The sequence below is a fragment of the Salvelinus namaycush genome, chromosome 6 (genome assembly GCF_016432855.1).
Source record: "Salvelinus namaycush isolate Seneca chromosome 6, SaNama_1.0, whole genome shotgun sequence".
NCBI classification, from domain to species: Eukaryota; Metazoa; Chordata; class Actinopteri; order Salmoniformes; family Salmonidae; genus Salvelinus; species Salvelinus namaycush.
Window position 1 is genome coordinate 52012615 of NC_052312.1, and position 22385 is coordinate 52034999.

Consider the following 22385-nt stretch of genomic DNA (forward strand, 5'->3'; position numbering starts at 1 on the left):
AGTCTGTTACAAAGTTGACGCAATCTTCAATTAACCAGTTACAATGCTGGACATGCATTGATAGAAAGTATGGTAATAAAGTATAGTGTAGGATCTGAAATGTCAACATTGTATCATCACCCATTATAATGCTGTAGACGACTGCTCTGCATGCATTGCCTTCCTGCCTTGGCAACGTGAGTAGCTTAAGTACATTACCGATTGAATGATTAATGTAACATATCAAAATGGACTTTGAACATTACCGAGTCGATCACAACAAGTTCTTACAGTTAAGAGACATTTAATCAAGAAATATCAAAAAGTGCATTTTTGGTCACAATGATTTTGTATTTCTTTAAATTAAAAATATTTAGTCAAATAGTTGTCCGATGTCAATAGTTTCCCCATTTATTTTTTTATCAAACTGAACAGAAAAGTGTTGTATAATACACCGAAAGACAGAAAATATCTTTTTTTTTTTTTAAGTAATGAAAATACAGTTCTCTACTTAGGAAAATGTGCCCCAAAAATACCCCATTTATTACTGTTGATAATTGGTCATTTACAGGAATGTTGAAGGATAGACAGAAGATTAGGTGTTATATTGATAAATGACTTCAAACCAAAACAAAGGTTGATATTTACAGGTCACACAAATACATATCACATGGGCTTCCTCTAAAATAATTTGGGCACTTTTTTTGTTTATTTAAATGCTGATCAAATATCAGACTTTACATTACACTGTTGCTTATAGCTAAAACCACATTCAAATAGTGCAAGTTATGGAGTTTGTTTATTTATTTCCATTTTGAGAAAAAGTGTTCAAATCTATTGGTACCAATTTCAAGGAAATTAAAAGTGTTTTTTAAAATCTAAAAATAAAATACTTGATAAAGCCTTTGTTTTTAAAGAGAATGCTCATCAGAAGCTGTGCCATTTGTAATTAAAAATAGCTTGCCCAAAATCTAACAATTTTGTGTGTAAGTGTTTAGTAATGATTGTCAATTCAAAACCCTTGAAACTGGCACCGTCGCACAAAGTGTTACCAAAAATGAAAAACAAAAGCCCAAGTTTGTCATCTCAGCTCTAGTTTAGGGCTGGCACGGATTGGACAACCCCAGATGGAATGGCCGCCTGTTAAGAAAGAAAGGTAAAAGTATGAGTTTTAATTCTGATTTAATCTAATTAGTTTCAGTTAATGTAATTAGATACATTTTCAACAAAGAAATATAATACCTACCTACCATCATGTCCTGCTCCAGATCCTTACATATCTGCCTCTGGAGAAAACACAACACAGACAGCACTGTTATTGTTTTACAGACTTTCAAACTACACGTCTATGTGGCCGATGTGAAATGGCTAGCTAGTTAGCGGTGGTGCGCGCTAATAGTGTTTCAATCGGTGACGTCATTCGCTCTGAGACCTAGAAGTAGTTGTTCCCCTTGCTCTGCAAGGGCCGTGTTTTTTGTGTTGCGATGGGTAACGATGCTTCGTGAGTGACTGTGGTTGATGTGTGCAGAGGGTCCCTGGTTCGAGCCCAGGTTGGGGCGAGGAGAGGGACGGAAGCTATACTGTTACATCTACATGAAATCAGTCTCTTACTGTAACTAATGGTTCATCAATTGGTATCTAACTCAATCCAACTACCTCATCCCAATACTGGATTTATTTATTAATCTTGCTCCTTTGCACCCCAGTATCTCTACTTGCACATTCATCTTCTGCACATCTACCATTCCCATGTTTATTTGCTATATTGTAACTACTTCGCCACCATGGCCTATTTATTGCCTTAACTCCCTTATCTTACCTCATTTGCATTCACTGTATATAGACTTTTTGTTCTTTTTTTCTACTGTATTATTGACTGTATGTTTTGTTTATTCCATGTGTAACTCTGTGTTGTTGTATGTGTTGAACTGCTTTGCTTTATCTTGGCCAGGTCGCAGTTGCAAATGAGAACTTGTTCTCAACTGACCTACCTGGTTAAATAAAAGGTGAAATAAAAAGACCACATAACACACCTAGCTCTCCAGGGCCCTGTCCAGAAACAACCCCTGTACTTCCTCCCTAGACACGTGTGGAGATGAGAGAGGATAGGCCAGTCAGCTCATGACTGATGTACTAGCTCACTGTACTCAGTAGCATTGTATTCCATGTAGATCTGATATGATTTTTATGTCTTGTGCTCCTCTACTGCAAAATTAATTGACCTCTCTGGGACAAATAAAGTAGAAACTTGAATTGTAGTCAATATGTCAATATAACCGATGTGAAATGGCTAGCTAGTTAGCGGGGTGTGCGCTAATAGCATTTCAATCGGTGACGTCACTCGCTCTGAGACCTTGAAGGTGTTGTTCCCCTTGCTCAGCAAGGGCCGTGGCTTTTGTGGAGCAATGGGTAACGATGCTTCGAGGGTGGCTGTTGTCTATGTGTGCAGAGGGTCCCTGGTTGTGGAGCGATGGGTAACGATGCTTCGAGGGTGGCTGTTGTCTATGTGTGCAGAGGGTCCCTGGTTGTGGAGCGATGGGTAACGATGCTTCGAGGGTGGCTGTTGTCTAGGTGTACTCCTCTAACTACTAACTATACTAGTAACTCACACCAGGTGTACTCCTCTAACTACACTAGTAACTCACCCCAGGTGTACTCCTCTAACTACACTAGTAACTCACCCCAGGTGTAGGTCTTCAGATTCTTCAGGTGGCGGACTCTGCAGGTGTACTCCTCTCCGCTGGCTGGTGTGAAGCCAACACTCTTGGTGAGGTGGAACTGCCATCCCTGTTCGAAGGCCAGGTCTGTCTGCTTGGCGTCGGGGATCTCCCAGCCGTTCTTCAGGAGCTGGATGCTGATGTCAGGGGGGTGGAAGCCACTCACGTGACAGATCAGGGTGTTCTTATCGCCAAAGTTGCCAGGGTTACGGCTGTAGACCTGCACTTTGGGGGGAGCTGGTAGAAATACCATATGGAGATTCAAAGCTTTTCATTAGTTAAAAGTTTTATTCCATTTGTAGGTATTGGAATACATAAATATATTCCTTTACATTTCACAGAGGTAGGCTATATATGTTAACAAAGTTATTTCCTAGTAAAGTTCACTTAGGGACAAAGGTCTGAGTTATCAGCCATTTATTATGGCTCGGGCCAATACTGGCTGCCAAAGACAGCAGCCATTTCATTAAAAGTGAAAGTAATCTGGAGGGGATTTCCAACCAAAACAAAATGTGGCGTCATGTCATTGTCGGCCTATACCAGGTAGGCTATAACATAACCTATCTACTGAAACAATCACTTAACGTTATATTCTGATCAGGTTAAAAACTTTACATTAAGTTTACATTACATTAACTTTACATTAGGTGACATCACACAACAATTTACAGGCATGCCAGCAAATAGTTGAGGGTAGGCCAGGCCTACATTAAAAATCAATGATTATGATGTAGAAATAATGATTATATAGCAAAAATGGCAAAAGGTTCATGCAAATTATTTAGCTAGGGCTCGAGGTTGTGGTGTACTTCCTCCCACACGACATGACAATGTAGGGTTTACAAGAAAGTGTTTTATAAACCAAAAACACTGAAAAGTTATACATTTGGTATTTAAATAAATATCCTAGTAAAAAACGTAAAACTAAAATATAAACAGCGTACAAACAAACTGATGGTAAGAAATCGATAAAGAAATGCATTTCCAAACGTTGCGGTGACTTTATAAAACAAGATACTTACATTCTTTGGACTCCACAGCGCTGTAAATGAGCCCAAGTACAACGATTGACAGAATAGACTTCATATTTGGTCTAATTCTGAATTTTTCGTACTCAAATAAAATAAGAGAATGGAAAGATCCGTCTGCCTGTGCCTGGCTGTGGAAATAACCTAACTGAAAGTAAGGCAGACACTCGTATAAATGCTCTCCAGGACCGCCTCCTCTCTATTTTAAAAATCCAATCAAAAATTGTAGATTTCTGTTGTTAGGCTAAAGAAAGCCGCACAGGTTAAATCGTTTATTGGGGAGGACTATAGTCTGGAAATAACCTGAAATCCAGGTGAGTTACCGTAATAGCAATTTCGATTTAACATGTATGTCATGAGATATTATTATTTGACCATGCTGGTCATTTATGAAAATTTGAACATCTTGGCCATGTTCTGTTATAATCTCCACCGGCACAGCCAGAAGAGGACTGGCCACCCCTCATAGCCTGGTTCCTGTCTAGGTTTCTTCCTAGGTTCTGGCCTTTCTAGGGAGTTTTTCCTAGCCACCGTGCTTCTACACCTGCATTGCTTGCTGTTTGGGGTTTTAGGCTGGGTGTCTGTACAGCACTTTGAGATATCAGCTGATGTAAGAAAAGCTATATAAATACATTTGATTTGATAATGTTATTTCACCTAGGCATCCATTTTGAGAATAAAAAAAATCTAGAATAGAATAGTGGTTTTTCCTTTTCAATATTTTGTGTCTCCATTGATCTAATTGTATTTGTATTTGTTGAACCTCTATTTAACTAGGCAAGTCAGTTAAGAATAAATTCTTATTTACAATGATGGCCTACCCCGACCAAACCCGGACGACGCTTGGACAATTGTGCGCAGCCCTATGGGATGTGATACAGCCTTAAATCGAACCAGGGACTCTTGCACTGAGATGCAGTGCCTTAAGACTGCTGCGCCACTTGGGAGCCCAAATATATTAGTAATTACAGTGAAAAGTTGCTAGAATGGTTACACATCATTACTTTATTACAATGCATCTATCTCTTTAAAAATATATGTGTATTTATACGGTATTTTCAGATTTTATTGGACAGAGGGAGGATGACAGTGTGGAAAGATAGTTTATATCAGGCAGTACGACGGATTTGAACCCAGGCCGACACCTTAGACGTGCGGCATAGACCACTAGACCACCCTAGGCCACAATACACATACCTCTTTTAATTATGGTTTTTGTTTTGAGTTTTAGCATAAAGTTGAGCATAGTCTACTCTGCCGCTTTAATAGCTCCCTGAAAATGACCCTTTGTCAACAGTTAGTGGTATGTTGTGCTATTGCAGGTTTCACAGAAATCACGAGCCATGTCACATGACGAACGTTTACAAACCAAGCCGGAAGTGGAGTGAACTGACGCACGTCTACTGGAACAGCTGTGCAAGGGCCCAAAACAGAAAACATCAGACAGTATTTTAGTCTGAATTAAAGCTGGATCAAGATGACTACACCTGAAAAATACCCTAGGTCTTCAATTGAAGATGATTTCAACTATGGGACAAACGTTGCGACTGCGAGTGTGCAAATCCGGATGGGTAAGAGAAGACCCGTTCTAGTCTATTTACCTAGCTAGCCTAGCTGATGATGGTTGCTAACTAGCAAGCCATCTTATCAATATGTCTAGATCATGCCTTGCCAAATGAAATAAACGATGTGACATTTATTGTGGTGGTAACTAACTAAATGACAGAATCAAATACATCTGCTGCTATAGAATTTAACTAAATAAATCATGATTTCAATAAGCCTACTTAGCTGTCTTATCTATTTATTCTCTCTCCCCGGAAAAGATTTCCTGCGCAAGGTATACACCATCCTTTCTCTTCAGATCATCCTAACCACGGCTACCTCTGCTCTCTTCATGTTCTGTGACACCATCAAGGACTTTGTCCATTCAAGGTAAATTGTGAACTAGTAGTAGATCTGCATAATTCAATGGGCATTTCTGGGAACCACTGTGGTAGAAGGGTAATGAGGGTGGGTATAATTTGTGGAACGTTCCAACAGGAATCTGTTCCAAAAAACTTTGCAAATAACAAGGTTGCCAACAAACAACGCATATAAAGTTGTATATCGGGATAGTAAGATACCGGTTAGAGGGTGGGCTATTTCATTACCTTTTTCACTCGCCACGTTTATTCCGAAAAATATCTGTCCTCACTCTGGTAGCCTATGGACAAACATTAAGAATAAGCTACGTGGTAAGTTGATGCCTATTCTGGCAGCTAGTCAGCAAGGTGAATTGATCATGCTACTTTGTATGCGTTGTTTGTTGGCATGCTGGTTATTTCTAAAGTTTTTGGAACAGATTCCTGTTGGAACGTTCCACAAATGATACCCGCCTGGGTAATGATATTGTTATGATAGATATTAGTTAATTATACCCACCTGGGTAATGATATTGTTATGATATGAGTATATTATACCCACCTGGGTAATGATATTGTTATGATAGATATGAGTAAATTATACCCACCTGGGTAATGATATTGTTATGATAGATATGAGTAAATGATACCCACCTGGGTAATGATATTGTTATGATAGATATGAGTAAATGATACCCACCTGGGTAATGATATTGTTATGATAGATATTAGTAAATGATACCCACCTGGGTAATGATATTGTTATGATAGATATTAGTAAATGATACCCACCTGGGTAATGATATTGTTATGATAGATATTAGTAAATGATACCCACCTGGGTAGTGATATTGTTATGATATGAGTAAATGATACCCACCTGGGTAATGATATTGTTATGATAGATATTAGTAAATTCAGATAGTTAAATGCATACTCCACTACTCCACACGGTAATGGATGAAGACCGGCAGGAAAAAAGTAAAATAACCGCCAAAAACATTCAAATAGGCGTACATTTATTTTTTTGGGGGGGGGAATGAATGTACGCCAATCCTCCATCCCCTAAATAGCCCTATACACCAGTATTGTGCATGTATTCATATACTGTAAGGAGACATGTACTTTGGCTACCGATGACATCAAATTCCTATTATACTAATCTCTCCAGCCTGGGTGTCAGTCTGTTTCTGCCGTGTTGCCAACTCCTTATGGAACTTTCAATGTGGATTATGCAAGTGACAAGAGTCCAACCAGATGTGCAATAGTATGATCTGTCCAACACGTTGCCTTGGCTTGGTTCTGACTCTCTGATTGGTTGTGTACCCCTCCAGTCCAGCGGTCGTGTTGGTGTCAGCCATTGGCTCCCTGGTGTTGATCATTGCCCTGGCCTTCTACAGACATCAACACCCCATTAACCTATACCTGCTTGCCGCATTCGTAAGTTCTGGTTTGCACAGATTGTGTCCCAAATGGCACCCTATTCCCTATATAGTGCACTACTTTTGACCAGGGCCCATAGGGTTCTGGTTCAAAAGTAGTGCACTATATAGGGAATAGTGGCCCTGGTTAAAAGTAGTGCACGATGTAATGAATTAGTTTAACTTAACATTGTTTTCTTTCTGTCTTTCAGACTCTGTTGGAGTCGGTCTCTGTTGCTACCGCAGGTGAGTTCTGCTCTGCTTGATGTCGATTCATCGTTTGAAACGTTTTATTTTATGTTTAGTTCAAAATATCCACCGCCTCCTATAGAAATTATAAATTCTATTCATGTCTCAATAAATAATCAATTAGTTAATCTACTGTGAGACACCCGTGACCTCATTAATAATATTATTATTCATCGCTTATTTTTCCCCTCAGTAAATATCGACCCCCCCTACTGTGTTTCCATAGCAACACCACAGGCTTCACTCCCTGCCTGCATCTGACATGGCATCCTATTCACTATATAGGGAATAGGGTGCACTAATTAGTGTCCTTTAATAGGGAATAGGGTGCACTAATTAGTGCCCTTTAATAGGGAATAGGGTGCACTAATTAGTGCCCTTTAATAGGGAATAGGGTGCACTAATTAGTGCCCTTTAATAGGGAATAGGGTGCACTAATTAGTGCCCTTTAATAGGGAATAGGGTGCACTAATTAGTGCCCTTTAATAGGGAATAGGGTGCACTAATTAGTGACCTTTATAGGAAATACATTCCAATTTCAGACACAGTCCATGTTGTTTGTTCCCTCCTATACATTGTGAATCAGGCATGTGTTTGTGTTGTTGTCTCTGTAGTGACCTTCTATGAGTACTCCATCGTGCTCCAGGCCTTCTTCCTCACAGCAGCTGTGTTCCTTGGGCTGACTGCCTACACCTTCCAGTCTAAGAGAGACTTCAGTAAACTGGGAGCTGGGTAAGAGGCCTTCAACTCCTGTCATAGACCTGGCTGTGTCTGAAATAGCACCCTCTTTTTCAACAGTAGTGCACTATGTAGGGAATAGGGTTAGGGTTCCATTTAGGATGCAAACCTGTTAGCTGCTCACTGTTACAGATGTATTACCTACCTGTTAGCTGCTCACTGTTACAGATATATTACCTGCCTGTTAGCTGCTCACTGTTACAGATATATTACCTACCTTTTAGCTGCTCACTGTTACAGATATATTACCTACCTGTTAGCTGCTCACTGTTACAGATATATTACCTACCTGTTAGCTGCTCACTGTTACAGATATATTACCTGCCTGTTAGCTGCTCACTGTTACAGATATATTACCTACCTTTTAGCTGCTCACTGTTACAGATATATTACCTACCTGTTAGCTGCTCACTGTTACAGATGTATTACCTACCTGTTAGCTGCTCACTGTTACAGATATATTACCTGCCTGTCAGCTGCTCACTGTTACAGATATATTACCTACCTGTTAGCTGCTCACTGTTACAGATATATTACCTACCTGTTAGCTGCTCACTGTTACAGATATATTACCTACCTGTTAGCTGCTCACTGTTACAGATATATTACCTACCTGTTAGCTGCTCACTGTTACAGATATATTACCTACCTGTTAGCTGCTCACTGTTTCAGATATATTACCTACCTGTTAGCTGCTCACTGTTACAGATATATTACCTGCCTGTTAGCTGCTCACTGTTACAGATATATTACCTGCCTGTTAGCTGCTCACTGTTACAGATATATTACCTGCCTGTTAGCTGCTCACTGTTACAGATATATTACCTATCTGTTAGCTGCTCACTGTTACAGATATATTACCTACCTGTTAGCTGCTCACTGTTACAGATATATTACCTATTTATTATAGCTGCTCACTGTTACAGATATATTACCTGCCTGTTAGCTGCTCACTGTTACAGATATATTACCTACCTGTTAGCTGCTCACTGTTACAGATATATTACCTACCTGTTAGCTGCTCACTGTTACAGATACATTACCTACCTGTTAGCTGCTCACTGTTACAGATACATTACCTGCCTGTTAGCTGCTCACTGTTACAGATACATTACCTACCTGTTAGCTGCTCACGGTTACAGATATATTACCTGCCTGTTAGCTGCTCACTGTTACAGATATATTACCTACCTGTTAGCTGCTCACTGTTTCAGATATATTACCTACCTGTTAGCTGCTCACTGTTACAGATATATTACCTACCTGTTAGCTGCTCACTGTTTCAGATATATTACCTACCTGTTAGCTGCTCACTGTTACAGATATATTACCTACCTGTTAGCTGCTCACTGTTTCAGATATATTACCTACCTGTTAGCTGCTCACTGTTACAGATACATTACCTGCCTGTTAGCTGCTCACTGTTACAGATATATTACCTACCTGTTAGCTGCTCACTGTTTCAGATATATTACCTACCTGTTAGCTGCTCACTGTTACAGATATATTACCTACCTGTTAGCTGCTCACTGTTACAGATATATTACCTACCTGTTAGCTGCTCACTGTTACAGATATATTACCTACCTGTTAGCTGCTCACTGTTACAGATATATTACCTGCCTGTTAGCTGCTCACTGTTACAGATATATTACCTATTTATTATAGCTGCTCACTGTTACAGATACATTACCTACCTGTTAGCTGCTCACTGTTACAGATATATTACCTACCTGTTAGCTGCTCACTGTTACAGATATATTACCTATTTATTATAGCTGCTCACTGTTACAGATACATTACCTACCTGTTAGCTGCTCACTGTTACAGATATATTACCTGCCTGTCAGCTGCTCACTGTTACAGATACATTACCTACCTGTTAGCTGCTCACTGTTACAGATATAATACCTACCTGTTAGCTGCTCACTGTTACAGATATATTACCTACCTGTTAGCTGCTCACTGTTACAGATATATTACCTATTTATTATAGCTGCTCACTGTTACAGATACATTACCTACCTGTTAGCTGCTCACTGTTACAGATATATTACCTGCCTGTCAGCTGCTCACTGTTACAGATACATTACCTGCCTGTCAGCTGCTCACTGTTACAGATATATTACCTATTTATTATAGCTGCTCACTGTTACAGATACATTACCTGCCTGTTAGCTGCTCACTGTCACAGATATATTACCTGCCTGTTAGCTGTTCACTGTTACAGATATATTACCTGCCTGTTAGCTGCTCACTGTTACAGATATATTACCTACCTGTTAGCTGCTCACTGTTACAGATATATTACCTACCTGTTAGCTGCTCACTGTTACAGATATATTACCTGCCTGTCAGCTGCTCACTGTTACAGATATATTACCTATTTATTATAGCTGCTCACTGTTACAGATACATTACCTGCCTGTTAGCTGCTCACTGTTACAGATATATTACCTGCCTGTTAGCTGCTCACTGTTACAGATATATTACCTACCTGTTAGCTGCTCACTGTTACAGATACATTACCTACCTGTTAGCTGCTCACTGTTACAGATATATTACCTGCCTGTTAGCTGCTCACTGTTACAGATATTACCTACCTGTTAGCTGCTCACTGTTACAGATATATTACCTATTTATGTTAGCTGCTCACTGTTACAGATATATTACCTATTTATTATAGCTGCTCACTGTTACAGATACATTACCTACCTGTTAGCTGCTCACTGTTACAGATACATTACCTACCTGTTAGCTGCTCACTGTTACAGATATATTACCTATTTATTATAGCTGCTCACTGTTACAGATACATTACCTACCTGTTAGCTGCTCACTGTTACAGATACATTACCTACCTGTTAGCTGCTCACTGTTACAGATATATTACCTACCTGTTAGCTGCTCACTGTTACAGAATATTACCTGCCTGTTAGCTGCTCACTGTTACAAATCAAATGTATTTATAAAGCCCTTTTTACATCAGCTGATATCTCAAAGTGCTGTACAGAAACCCAGCCTAAAACTCCAAACAGCAAGCAATGCAGGTGTAGAAGCACGGTGACTAGGAAAAACTCCCTAGAAAGGCCAAAATATTACAAAATAATTGTTACAGATATATTACCTATTTATTATAGTTGTTACAGATATATTACCTATTTATTATAGCTGCTACACTGTTACAGATATATTACCTATTTATTATAGCTGCTACACTGTTACAGATATATTAGCTATGTATTTAGAGGTTTTTCCTGAACACCAAGCATGGTCTCAGGTTTGTTAGTGCTGTCTTGATGACAACGACCATAGGAGCCACTAACGTCCCTGTCTTGATAAAGCTTCACACACAGCTGTATCCACAGCTGTATGGTTGTCAACGACAGACGGCGTGTTACTAGGTAGCCGCTGGTTGAACACTAGGGACAGAATCTGAATCTTCACTGTGTTCCAGATTGTTCTCCGGCCTGTGGATCCTGATCATCGCTGGTTTCATGAAGGTGAGTTTCGTCCTTTTTACCGTTTCTGTTTACTGTTAAAATCTGTTTTCCTTCAGGTAGTGGTTACTACAGTAGAGGTGGTTTCAGGTAGTGGTTACTACAGTAGAGGTGGTTTCAGGTAGCGGTTACTACAGTAGAGGTGGTTTCAGGTAGCGGTTACTACAGTAGAGGTGGTTTCAGGTAGCGGTTACTACAGTAGAGGTGGTTTCAGGTAGCGGTTACTACAGTAGAGGTGGTTTCAGGTAGCGGTTACTACAGTAGAGGTGGTTTCAGGTAGCGGTTACTACAGTAGAGGTGGTTTCAGGTAGCGGTTACTACAGTAGAGGTGGTTTCAGGTAGCGGTTACTACAGTAGAGGTGGTTTCAGGTAGCGGTTACTACAGTAGAGGTGGTTTCAGGTAGCGGTTACTACAGTAGAGGTGGTTTCAGGTAGCGGTTACTACAGTAGAGGTGGTTTCAGGTAGCGGTTACTACAGTAGAGGTGGTTTCAGGTAGTGGTTACTACAGTAGAGGTGGTTTCAGGTAGCGGTTACTACAGTAGAGGTGGTTTCAGGTAGCGGTTACTACAGTAGAGGTGGTTTCAGGTAGCGGTTACTACAGTAGAGGTGGTTTCAGGTAGCGGTTACTACAGTAGAGGTGGTTTCAGGTAGCGGTTACTACAGTAGAGGTGGTTTCAGGTAGTGGTTACTACAGTAGAGGCGGTTTCAGATAGTGGTTACTACAGTAGAGGTGGTTTCAGGTAGTGGTTACTACAGTAGAGGCGGTTTCAGGTAGTGGTTACTACAGTGGAGGCGGTTTCAGGTAGTGGTTACTACAGTAGAGGTGGTTACTACAGTAGAGGTGGTTTCAGGTAGTGGTTACTACAGTAGAGGTGGTTTCAGGTAGTGGTTACTACAGTAGAGGTGGTTTCAGGTAGTGGTTACTACAGTAGAGGTGGTTTCAGGTAGTGGTTACTACAGTAGAGGTGGTTTCAGGTCGTGGTTACTACAGTAGAGGTGGTTTCAGGTCGTGGTTACTACAGTAGAGGTGGTTTCAGGTCGTGGTTACTACAGTAGAGGTGGTTTCAGGTCGTGGTTACTACAGTAGAGGTGGTTTCAGGTAGCGGTTACTACAGTAAAGGTGGTTTCAGGTAGCGGTTACTACAGTAGAGGTGGTTTCAGGTAACGTTTACTACAGTAGAGGTGGTTTCAGGTAGCGGTTACTACAGTAGAGGTGGTTTCAGGTAGCGGTTACTACAGTAGAGGTGGTTTCAGGTAGCGGTTACTACAGTAGAGGTGGTTTCAGGTAGTGGTTACAACAGTAGAGGCGGTTACTACAGTAGAGGTGGTTTCAGGTAGTGGTTACTACAGTAGAGGTGGTTTCAGGTAGCGGTTACTACAGTAGAGGCGGTTTCAGGTAGCGGTTACTACAGTAGAGGCGGTTTCAGGTAGCGGTTACTACAGTAGAGGTGGTTTCAGGTAGCGGTTACTACAGTAGAGGTGGTTTCAGGTAGCGGTTACTACAGTAGAGGTGGTTTCAGGTAGCGGTTACTACAGTAGAGGTGGTTTCAGGTAGCGGTTACTACAGTAGAGGTGGTTTCAGGTAGCGGTTACTACAGTAGAGGTGGTTTCAGGTAGCGGTTACTACAGTAGAGGTGGTTTCAGGTAGCGGTTACTACAGTAGAGGTGGTTTCAGGTAGCGGTTACTACAGTAGAGGTGGTTTCAGGTAGCGGTTACTACAGTAGAGGTGGTTTCAGGTAGCGGTTACTACAGTAGAGGTGGTTTCAGGTAGCGGTTACTACAGTAGAGGTGGTTTCAGGTAGCGGTTACTACAGTAGAGTTGGTATCAGGTAGCGGTTAATACAGTAGAGGTGGTTTCAGGTAGCGGTTACTACAGTAGAGGTGGTTTCAGGTAGCGGTTACTACAGTAGAGGTGGTTTCAGGTAGCGGTTACTACAGTAGAGGTGGTTTCAGGTAGTGGTTACTACAGTAGAGGTGGTTTCAGGTAGTGGTTACTACAGTAGAGGTGGTTTCAGGTAGTGGTTACTACAGTAGAGGGGGTTTCAGGTAGTGATTACTACAGTAGAGGTGGTTTCAGGTAGTGATTACTACAGTAGAGGTGGTTTCAGGTAGCGGTTACTACAGTAGAGGCGGTTTCAGGTAGAGGTTACTACAGTAGAGGTGGTTACTACAGTAGAGATGGTTTCAGGTAGTGGTTACTACAGTAGAGGTGGTTTCAGGTAGCGGTTACTACAGTAGAGGTGGTTTCAGGTAGCGGTTACTACAGTAGAGGTGGTTTCAGGTAGCGGTTACTACAGTAGAGGTGGTTTCAGGTAGCGGTTACTACAGTAGAGGTGGTTTCAGGTAGCGGTTACTACAGTAGAGTTGGTATCAGGTAGCGGTTAATACAGTAGAGGTGGTTTCAGGTAGCGGTTACTACAGTAGAGGTGGTTTCAGGTAGCGGTTACTACAGTAGAGGTGGTTTCAGGTAGCGGTTACTACAGTAGAGGTGGTTTCAGGTAGCGGTTACTACAGTAGAGGTGGTTTCAGGTAGCGGTTACTACAGTAGAGGTGGTTTCAGGTAGCGGTTACTACAGTAGAGGTGGTTTCAGGTAGCGGTTACTACAGTAGAGGTGGTTTCATGTAGTGGTTACTACAGTAGAGGCGGTTACTACAGTAGAGGTGGTTTCAGGTAGCGGTTACTACAGTAGAGGTGGTTTCAGGTAGCGGTTACTACAGTAGAGGTGGTTTCAGGTAGCGGTTACTACAGTAGAGTTGGTTTCAGGTAGCGGTTACTACAGTAGAGGCGGTTTCAGGTAGTGGTTACTACAGTAGAGGTGGTTTCAGGTAGCGGTTACTACAGTAGAGGTGGTTTCAGGTAGTGGTTACTACAGTGGAGGCGGTTTCAGGTAGAGGTTACTACAGTAGAGGTGGTTACTACAGTAGAGGTGGTTTCAGGTAGTGGTTACTACAGTAGAGGTGGTTTCAGGTAGTGGTTACTACAGTAGAGGCGGTTTCAGGTAGCGGTTACTACAGTAGAGGTTGTTTCAGGTAGTGGTTACAACAGTAGAGGCGGTTACTACAGTAGAGGTGGTTTCAGGTAGCGGTTACTACAGTAGAGGTGGTTTCAGGTAGTGGTTACAACAGTAGAGGTGGTTTCAGGTAGCGGTTACTACAGTAGAGGCGGTTTCAGGAAAGTGGTTACTACAGTAGAGGCGGTTTCAGGAAAGTGGTTACTACAGTAGAGGCGGTTTCAGGTAGCGGTTACTACAGTAGAGGCGGTTTCAGGTAGCGGTTACTACAGTAGAGGCGGTTTCAGGTAGCGGTTACTACAGTAGAGGCGGTTTCAGGTAGCGGTTACTACAGTAGAGGCGGTTTCAGGTAGCGGTTACTACAGTAGAGGCGGTTTCAGGTAGCGGTTACTACAGTAGAGGCGGTTTCAGGTAGCGGTTACTACAGTAGAGGCGGTTTCAGGTAGCGGTTACTACAGTAGAGGCGGTTTCAGGTAGCGGTTACTACAGTAGAAGTGGTTTCAGGTAGCGGTTACTACAGTAGAGGCGGTTTCAGGTAGCGGTTACTACAGTAGAGGCGGTTTCAGGTAGCGGTTACTACAGTAGAGGCGGTTTCAGGTAGCGGTTACTACAGTAGAGGCGGTTTCAGGTAGCGGTTACTACAGTAGAGGCGGTTTCAGGTAGCGGTTACTACAGTAGAGGCGGTTTCAGGTAGCGGTTACTACAGTAGAGGCGGTTTCAGGTAGCGGTTACTACAGTAGAGGCGGTTTCAGGTAGCGGTTACTACAGTAGAGGCGGTTTCAGGTAGCGGTCACTACAGTAGAGGCGGTTTCAGGTAGCGGTTACTACAGTAGAGGCGGTTTCAGGTAGTGGTTACTACAGTAGAGGCGGTTTCAGGTAGCGGTTACTACAGTAGAGGCGGTTTCAGGTAGCGGTTACTACAGTAGAGGCGGTTTCAGGTAGTGGTTACTACAGTAGAGGCGGTTTCAGGTAGCGGTTACTACAGTAGAGGCGGTTTCAGGTAGTGGTTACTACAGTAGAGGTAGGTCATTACCACTCTTTTCAACATCCATTATATTTTCATTATCCATTATTTTCTTCTAAGTAGTCATTCCTCATTAATACCTTGTCAGTCATTCATCCATCTATCATCCGTCCATTCAGACATCCTTAATCTATCCGTCAGTCATTCATCCATCTATCATCCGTCCATTCAGACATCCTTAATCTATCCGTCAATCAGTCATCCAGCTATCATCCGTCCATTCAGACATCCTTAATCTATCCGTCATTCATCCATCTATCCACCGTTTAATCCTCCTCCTCCTCTCCTCCCCCCCTCAGCTCTTCTTCCAGAACGACACAGTGGAGCTGGTGTTTGCTGGTGCGGGAGCTCTGTTGTTCTGTGGCTTCATCATCTATGACACCCACCTCCTGATGCACCAGCTGTCCCCTGAGGAACACGTCCTGGCCTCCATTAACCTGTACCTGGACATCGTTAACCTCTTCCTGCACATCCTCCGCATGCTGGACTCCATGAAGAAAAACTGAGCTTCTATTCCCTAGTGCGCTACACACTATTCCCTATTTAGTGCACTACGTTTTGACCAGGGCCCATAGGGCTCTGTATGAACGTAGTGCACCGTGAAGGGAATAGTGTGTGGTTTGGGACTCATGCTGCTTAGCTCACAGGGTGACTTGGGATCGATTCAGTTCTCAATTCAGTCACATTTTCTTGAATTATTTAGAAAATCCCCATAGAAAAGAAAATGGGCATTTATCGATTTTCACCTCCTGAATTGAAAACTGATTTGCCCTTAAATCTCTGATAGACGACCCTGCTGTAGATCCTACCAGTGATTGTGAAACGTTAACCCAGCCGTCTAAGTTTAACCCCTGGAGATATTATATTATATTATAACCTGTGCCATTTTGTTTTAGCATTTTGGAACTGGCTGTGTTTTGGACTTATGCTGTTTTTGTTCTATACTGTTTATTATTCTGAATGTAAAAAAAAAAAAAAAAAAAACATGTTTAATTGTGGGTTGCTCGCTCTGTGAATGATACCTTTCTGAATATTCAAACATACAGATTATGTAAGGTTGTTTTGGGTGATGGTGTAAAATAGCATAACACATTTTTCTAAAGAAAGTACTTCATTCTACTTCAGTCTAACTTCCATCCCCTAGCTTGCTGGTATTCTGAATTTCAACACATAAAAACATCCCTTAGTTACTCTCCATAGGAATAGAAAAATCCACTCAGTGGCCAGTTGTATTAGGTCCATCTGGTACCGGGTCGGAACCCCTTTTCCTCCAGAACAGTCTGAGTTCTTTAAGGCATGGAAACAATTGATATCAACGGACCTAACGCCCCCAGTCTGTACCGTTGACACCAGGCAGGATGGGTCCATGGACTGTACCGTTGACACCAGGCAGGATGGGTCCATGGACTGTACCGTTGACACCAGGCAGGATGGGTCCATGGACTGTACCGTTGACACCAGGCAGGATGGGTCCATGGACTCATGCTGCTTACGCCAAATCCTGACTCTACCGTCGGCATGATTTAACAGGAACCGGGATTCGTCGGTCCAGGAGGTGTTTTTCCACTCCTCTATAGTCCAGTGTTGGTGATGGCCTGCCCACTGGAGCTGCTGCTTCTTGTTTTTAGCTGATAGGAACCCGGGGTGGTCGTCTGCTGCAATAGCCAATCCGTGACAAGGACCGACAAGTTGTGGGTTCCGAGATGCCGTTCTCCACACCACTGTTGTACTGCGTCGTTATTTTCCTGTTTGTGTTCCACCTGTTAGCTTGGACATCTCTCATCACCGAGCTGTTTTCACCCACAGGACTGCTGCTGACTGGACGTGTTGTGTTTGTCGCACTGTTCTCTGTAAACCCTGGACACTGTCGTGCGTGAAAAGCCCAGGAGGCCGTTTCTGAGATCCTGGAACCGGCACGCCTGGCAGCCGACGATCACACCACGCTCAAAGTCACTTAGGTCACTCGTTTTGCCCATTCTAACGTTCAATCGAACAGTAACTGAATGCCTCGATGCCTGTCTGCCTGCTTTATATAACAAGCCAAGGCCACGTGACTCACTGACTGTAGGAGCAAACCATTTTCGTGAACGGGGGGGGTGGTGTACTTTATAAACTGGCCACTGAGTGTAGAGATCTGATCATTCTAGAAAGACTTGAATAGCAGTCACAGTAAAGTTTTATACAATACACTATTCTCCACTATTGACTTAACCAGGACACCTGAGAACATTTATCACATAGCAACCTATTCCATATATAGTGCACTACTTTTGACCAGAGGTTGTGTCCCAAATGGGACCCCATCCATATATAGTGCAGTACTTTTGACCAGAGACCGTGTCCCAAATGGGACCCCATTCCCTATACAGTGCACTACTTTTGACCAAAGCCCTATGGGTCATTTGGGACAGAGATTTTGATATGCCAGCAAACAGAGGGATGCTCCGGGACCAGGAAACATGTTCAACCAGTTACCTGGTGGGCAGAACCATGTACAGTAGAACAATACCACATCAGATGTCAGGAAAGGGAATCTGAAGAACACTACAGATTTGAATACCAAGAGGTTTCCATTTGAGATCATGTAAATACTAATGAAGGGATTTTACTAGGCTCTATATTCTGTTTCCTCAGTCATTAATTTATTAACAAACCTGCAAGTGCAATACAAATTGTCATGTTTTAAGTAAAATAGTTACACGTCTATTTGGTGAACTGTGAATGCACCGTCAATTGTATATGCTTTGATTTCATTTCTTGATTAAATTGTAAAGTTAAGTGTTTTAAATGTTAATGTAGATACGTCTGCTTCCTCTAACTCAGTTGAACCAGTAATACCACGAGACCAGGTGAACACTCACCTGTATAGAACCAGTTATACCACTAGACCAGGTGAACACTCACCTGTATAGAACCAGTTATACCACTAGACCGGGTGAACACTCACCTGTATAGAACCAGTTATACCACTAAACCAGGTGAACACTCACCTGTACTGAACCAGTTATACCACTAGACCAGGTGAACACTCACCTGTATAGAACCAGTTATATCACTAGACCAGGTGAACACTCACCTGTATAGAACCAGTAACACCACTAGACCAGGTGAACACTCACCTGTATAGAACCAGTTATACCACTAGACCAGGTGAACACTCACCTGTATAGAACCAGTAACACCACTAGACCAGGTGAACACTCACCTGTAGAGAACCAGTTATACTTCTAGACCAGGTGAACACTCACCTGTATAGAACCAGTTATACCTCTAGACCAGGTGAACACTCACCTGTATAGAACCAGTTATACCACTAGACCAGGTGAACACTCACCTGTATAGAACCAGTTATACCACTAGACCAGGTGAACACTCACCTGTATAGAATCAGTTATACCACTAGACCAGGTGAACACTCACCTGTATAGAACCAGTTATACCACTAGACCAGGTGAACACTCACCTGTATAGAACCAGTTATACCACTAGACCAGGTGAACACTCACCTGTATAGAACCAGTTATACCACTAGACCAGGTGAACACTCACCTGTATAGAACCAGTTATACCACTAGACCAGGTGAACACTCACCTGTATTGAACCAGTTATACCACTAGACCAGGTGAACTCACCTACAGTGGGGAGAACAAGTATTTGATACACTGCCGATTTTCCTACTTACAAAGCATGTAGAGGTCTGTAATTTTTATCATATGTACACTTCAACTGTGAGAGACGGAATCTAAAACAAAAATCCAGAAAATCACATTGTATGATTTTTAAGTAATTAATTTGCATTTTTATTGCATGACATAAGTATTTGATACATCAGAAAAGCAGAACTTAATATTTGGTACAGAAACCTTTGTTTGCAATTACAGAGATCATACGTTTACTGTAGTTCTTGACCAGGTTTGCACACACTGCAGCAGGGATTTTGGCCCACTCCTCCATACAGACCTTCTCCAGATCCTTCAGGTTTCGGGGCTGTCGCTGGGCAATACGGACTTTCAGCTCCCTCCAAAGATTTTCTATTGGGTTCAGGTCTGGAGACTGGCTAGGCCACTCCAGGACCTTGAGATGCTTCTTACGGAGCCACTCCTTAGTTGCCCTGGCTGTGTGTTTCGGGTCGTTGTCATGCTGGAAGACCCAGCCACGACCCATCTTCAATGCTCTTACTGAGGGAAGGAGGTTGTTGGCCAAGATCTCGCGATACATGGCCCCATCCATCCTCCCCTCAATACGGTGCAGTCGTCCTGTCCCCTTTGCAGAAAAGCATCCCCAAAGAATGATGTTTCCACCTCCATGCTTCACGGTTGGGATGGTGTTCTTGGGGTTGTACTCATCCTTCTTCTTCCTCCAAACACGGCGAGTGGAGTTTAGACCAAAGAGCTCTATTTTTGTCTCATCAGACCACATGACCTTCTCCCATTCCTCCTCTGGATCATCCAGATGGTCATTGGCAAACTTCAGACGGGCCTGGACATGCGCTGGCTTGAGCAGGGGGACCTTGCGTGCGCTGCAGGATTTTAATCCATGACGGCGTAGTGTGTTACTAATGGTTTTCTTTGAGACTGTGGTCCCAGCTCTCTTCAGGTCATTGACCAGGTCCTGCCGTGTAGTTCTGGGCTGATCCCTCACCTTCCTCATGATCATTGATGCCCCACGAGGTGAGATCTTGCATGGAGCCCCAGACCGAGGGGGATTGACTGTCATCTTGAACTTCTTCCATTTTCTAATAATTGCGCCAATAGTTGTTGCCTTCTCACCAAGCTGCTTGCCTATTGTCCTGTAGCCCATCCCTTGTGCAGGTCTACAATTTTATCCCTGATGTCCTTACACAGCTCTCTGGTCTTGGCCATTGTGGAGAGGCTGGAGTCTGTTTGATTGAGTGTGTGGACAGGTGTCTTTTATACAGGTAACGAGTTCAAACAGGTGCAGTTAATACAGGCAATGAGTGGAGAACAGGAGGGCTTCTTTAAGAAAAACTAACAGGTCTGTGAGAGACGGAATTCTTACTGGTTGGTAGGTGATCAAATACTTATGTCATGCAATAAAATGCAAATTAAGTACTTAAAAATCATACAATGTGATTTTCTGGATTTTTGTTTTAGATTCCGTCTCTCACAGTTGAAGTGTACCTATGATAAAAATTACAGACCTCTACATGTTTGTAAGTAGGAAAACCTGCAAAATCGGCAGTGTATCAAATACTTGTTCTCCCCACTGTATATAGAACCAGTTATACCACTAGACCAGGTGAACACTCACCTATATAGAACCAGTTATACCACTAGACCAGGTGAACACTCACCTGTATAGAACCAGTTATACCACTAGACCAGGTGAACACTCACCTGTATAGAACCAGTTATACCACTAGACCAGGTGAACACTCACCTGTATAGAACCAGTTATACCACTAGACCAGGTGAACACTCACCTGTATAGAACCAGTTATATCACTAGACCAGGTGAACACTCACCTGTATAGAACCAGTTACATCACTAGACCAGGTGAACACTCACCTGTATAGAACCAGTTATACCACTAGACCAGGTGAACACTCACCTGTATAGAACCAGTTATACCACTAGACCAGGTGAACACTCACCTGTATAGAACCAGTTATATCACTAGACCAGGTGAACACTCACCTGTATAGAACCAGTTATACCACTAGACCAGGTGAACACTCACCTGTATAGAACCAGTTATACCACTAGACCAGGTGAACGCGCCTACAGTGTCTTTTTATTGTGTTACAAATTAGAATTAAAATGGATTTGTCATTTTTTTTGTCAATCTACACAAAATACTCTGCAATGTCAAAGTGGAAGAAAAATACATTCATAACTAAAATATAATCGTTGCTTAAGTATTCAGCCACTTTGTTTAGGCAAACCTAAAATTAGTTTAGGAGTAAAATGTGGTTTAACAAATCACATAAGTGACATGGACTCACTGTGTGAAATAATAGAGGTTAACAACTGCTTCCTTGTCTTTAAGCCTGGTGGTGTCTGCATCATGGTATGGGTATGCTTGCCATTGGCAAATACTGGGCAGTTTTTCAGGATAAAAAGAACCGGGATGGAGCTAAGAACAGGCAAAGTCCTAGAGGAAGAAAAAACCTGCTTCAGTCTGCTTTACACCAGAGACTGAGAGGAATTCAACTTTCAGCAGGACAATAACCTACAACACAAAACCAAATCTACACTGGAGTTGCTTACCAAGGAGACGGTGAATGTTCCTGAGTGGCCAAGTTACAGTTTTGACTTAAATCTGCTTAAGAATCCATGGCAAGACTTGAACATTGCTGTCTAGCCATGATCCCCAACATCTTGACAGAGCTTGAAGAATTTTAAATGGGCAAATATTGTACAATCCAGGTGTGTAAAGCTCTTAGAGACTTACCCAGAAAGACTCACAGCTGGAATCAATGCCAAAGGTGATTCAAACATGTATTGACTCAGGGAGCTGAATACTTACGCAACGACAATATTTTAGTTATAAAAACATTTATTAATAAAAAAAAATGTTTTTTTTTTATATCTTCCACTTTGACCTTAGATTATTTTGTGTAGATTGTTGACAAAAAAAAAAAGATTAAATCCATTTTAATCCAACTTTGTAGCACAATAAAATGTGAAGAAATCCAAGGGGTCTGAATACGGTATAAACTATGTTTGGCTGATAAGTAGGAGCAGGCCCACTGTGTTGCTATGGCAAATCGGCTCTGTTATAATGTTTGGTCACAAGTTCCATTCAACCGGCTCTAAACCTAAATATGTTGTTCATACATTCCATACT

The 22385-nt window shown here is 42.1% G+C and overlaps 2 protein-coding genes across 3 annotated transcripts; one reads left to right on the plus strand and one right to left on the minus strand.

The window, feature by feature from the left end:
- Window positions 1–363: 363 nt before the first annotated feature.
- On the minus strand, window positions 364–3879 carry LOC120050153 (beta-2-microglobulin-like). 2 transcript variants are annotated; one of them, XM_038996822.1, is made up of 4 exons: window positions 3719–3879; window positions 2661–2933; window positions 1230–1265; window positions 364–1119 (listed from the first exon to the last, which is right to left on the minus strand). In XM_038996822.1, exons 1-3 carry the CDS (start codon window positions 3780–3782, stop codon window positions 1252–1254), a joined length of 351 nt encoding a protein of 116 aa, XP_038852750.1. In that variant the 5' UTR covers window positions 3783–3879; the 3' UTR covers window positions 364–1119; window positions 1230–1251. The 2 variants fall into 2 exon arrangements, with proteins under 2 accessions (XP_038852750.1, XP_038852749.1); XM_038996821.1 differs by having other exon boundaries at window positions 967–1119; window positions 1226–1265.
- A 1167-nt stretch (window positions 3880–5046) lies between these two features.
- Window positions 5047–16577, plus strand: tmbim4 (transmembrane BAX inhibitor motif containing 4). Its single transcript, XM_038996820.1, has 7 exons — window positions 5047–5295; window positions 5551–5659; window positions 6963–7068; window positions 7262–7295; window positions 7913–8030; window positions 11494–11539; window positions 15873–16577. The coding sequence occupies exons 1-7, from the start codon at window positions 5202–5204 to the stop codon at window positions 16077–16079; spliced, it is 714 nt and encodes a 237-aa protein (XP_038852748.1). The 5' UTR covers window positions 5047–5201; the 3' UTR covers window positions 16080–16577.
- The last annotated feature ends 5808 nt before the right edge of the window (window positions 16578–22385 follow it).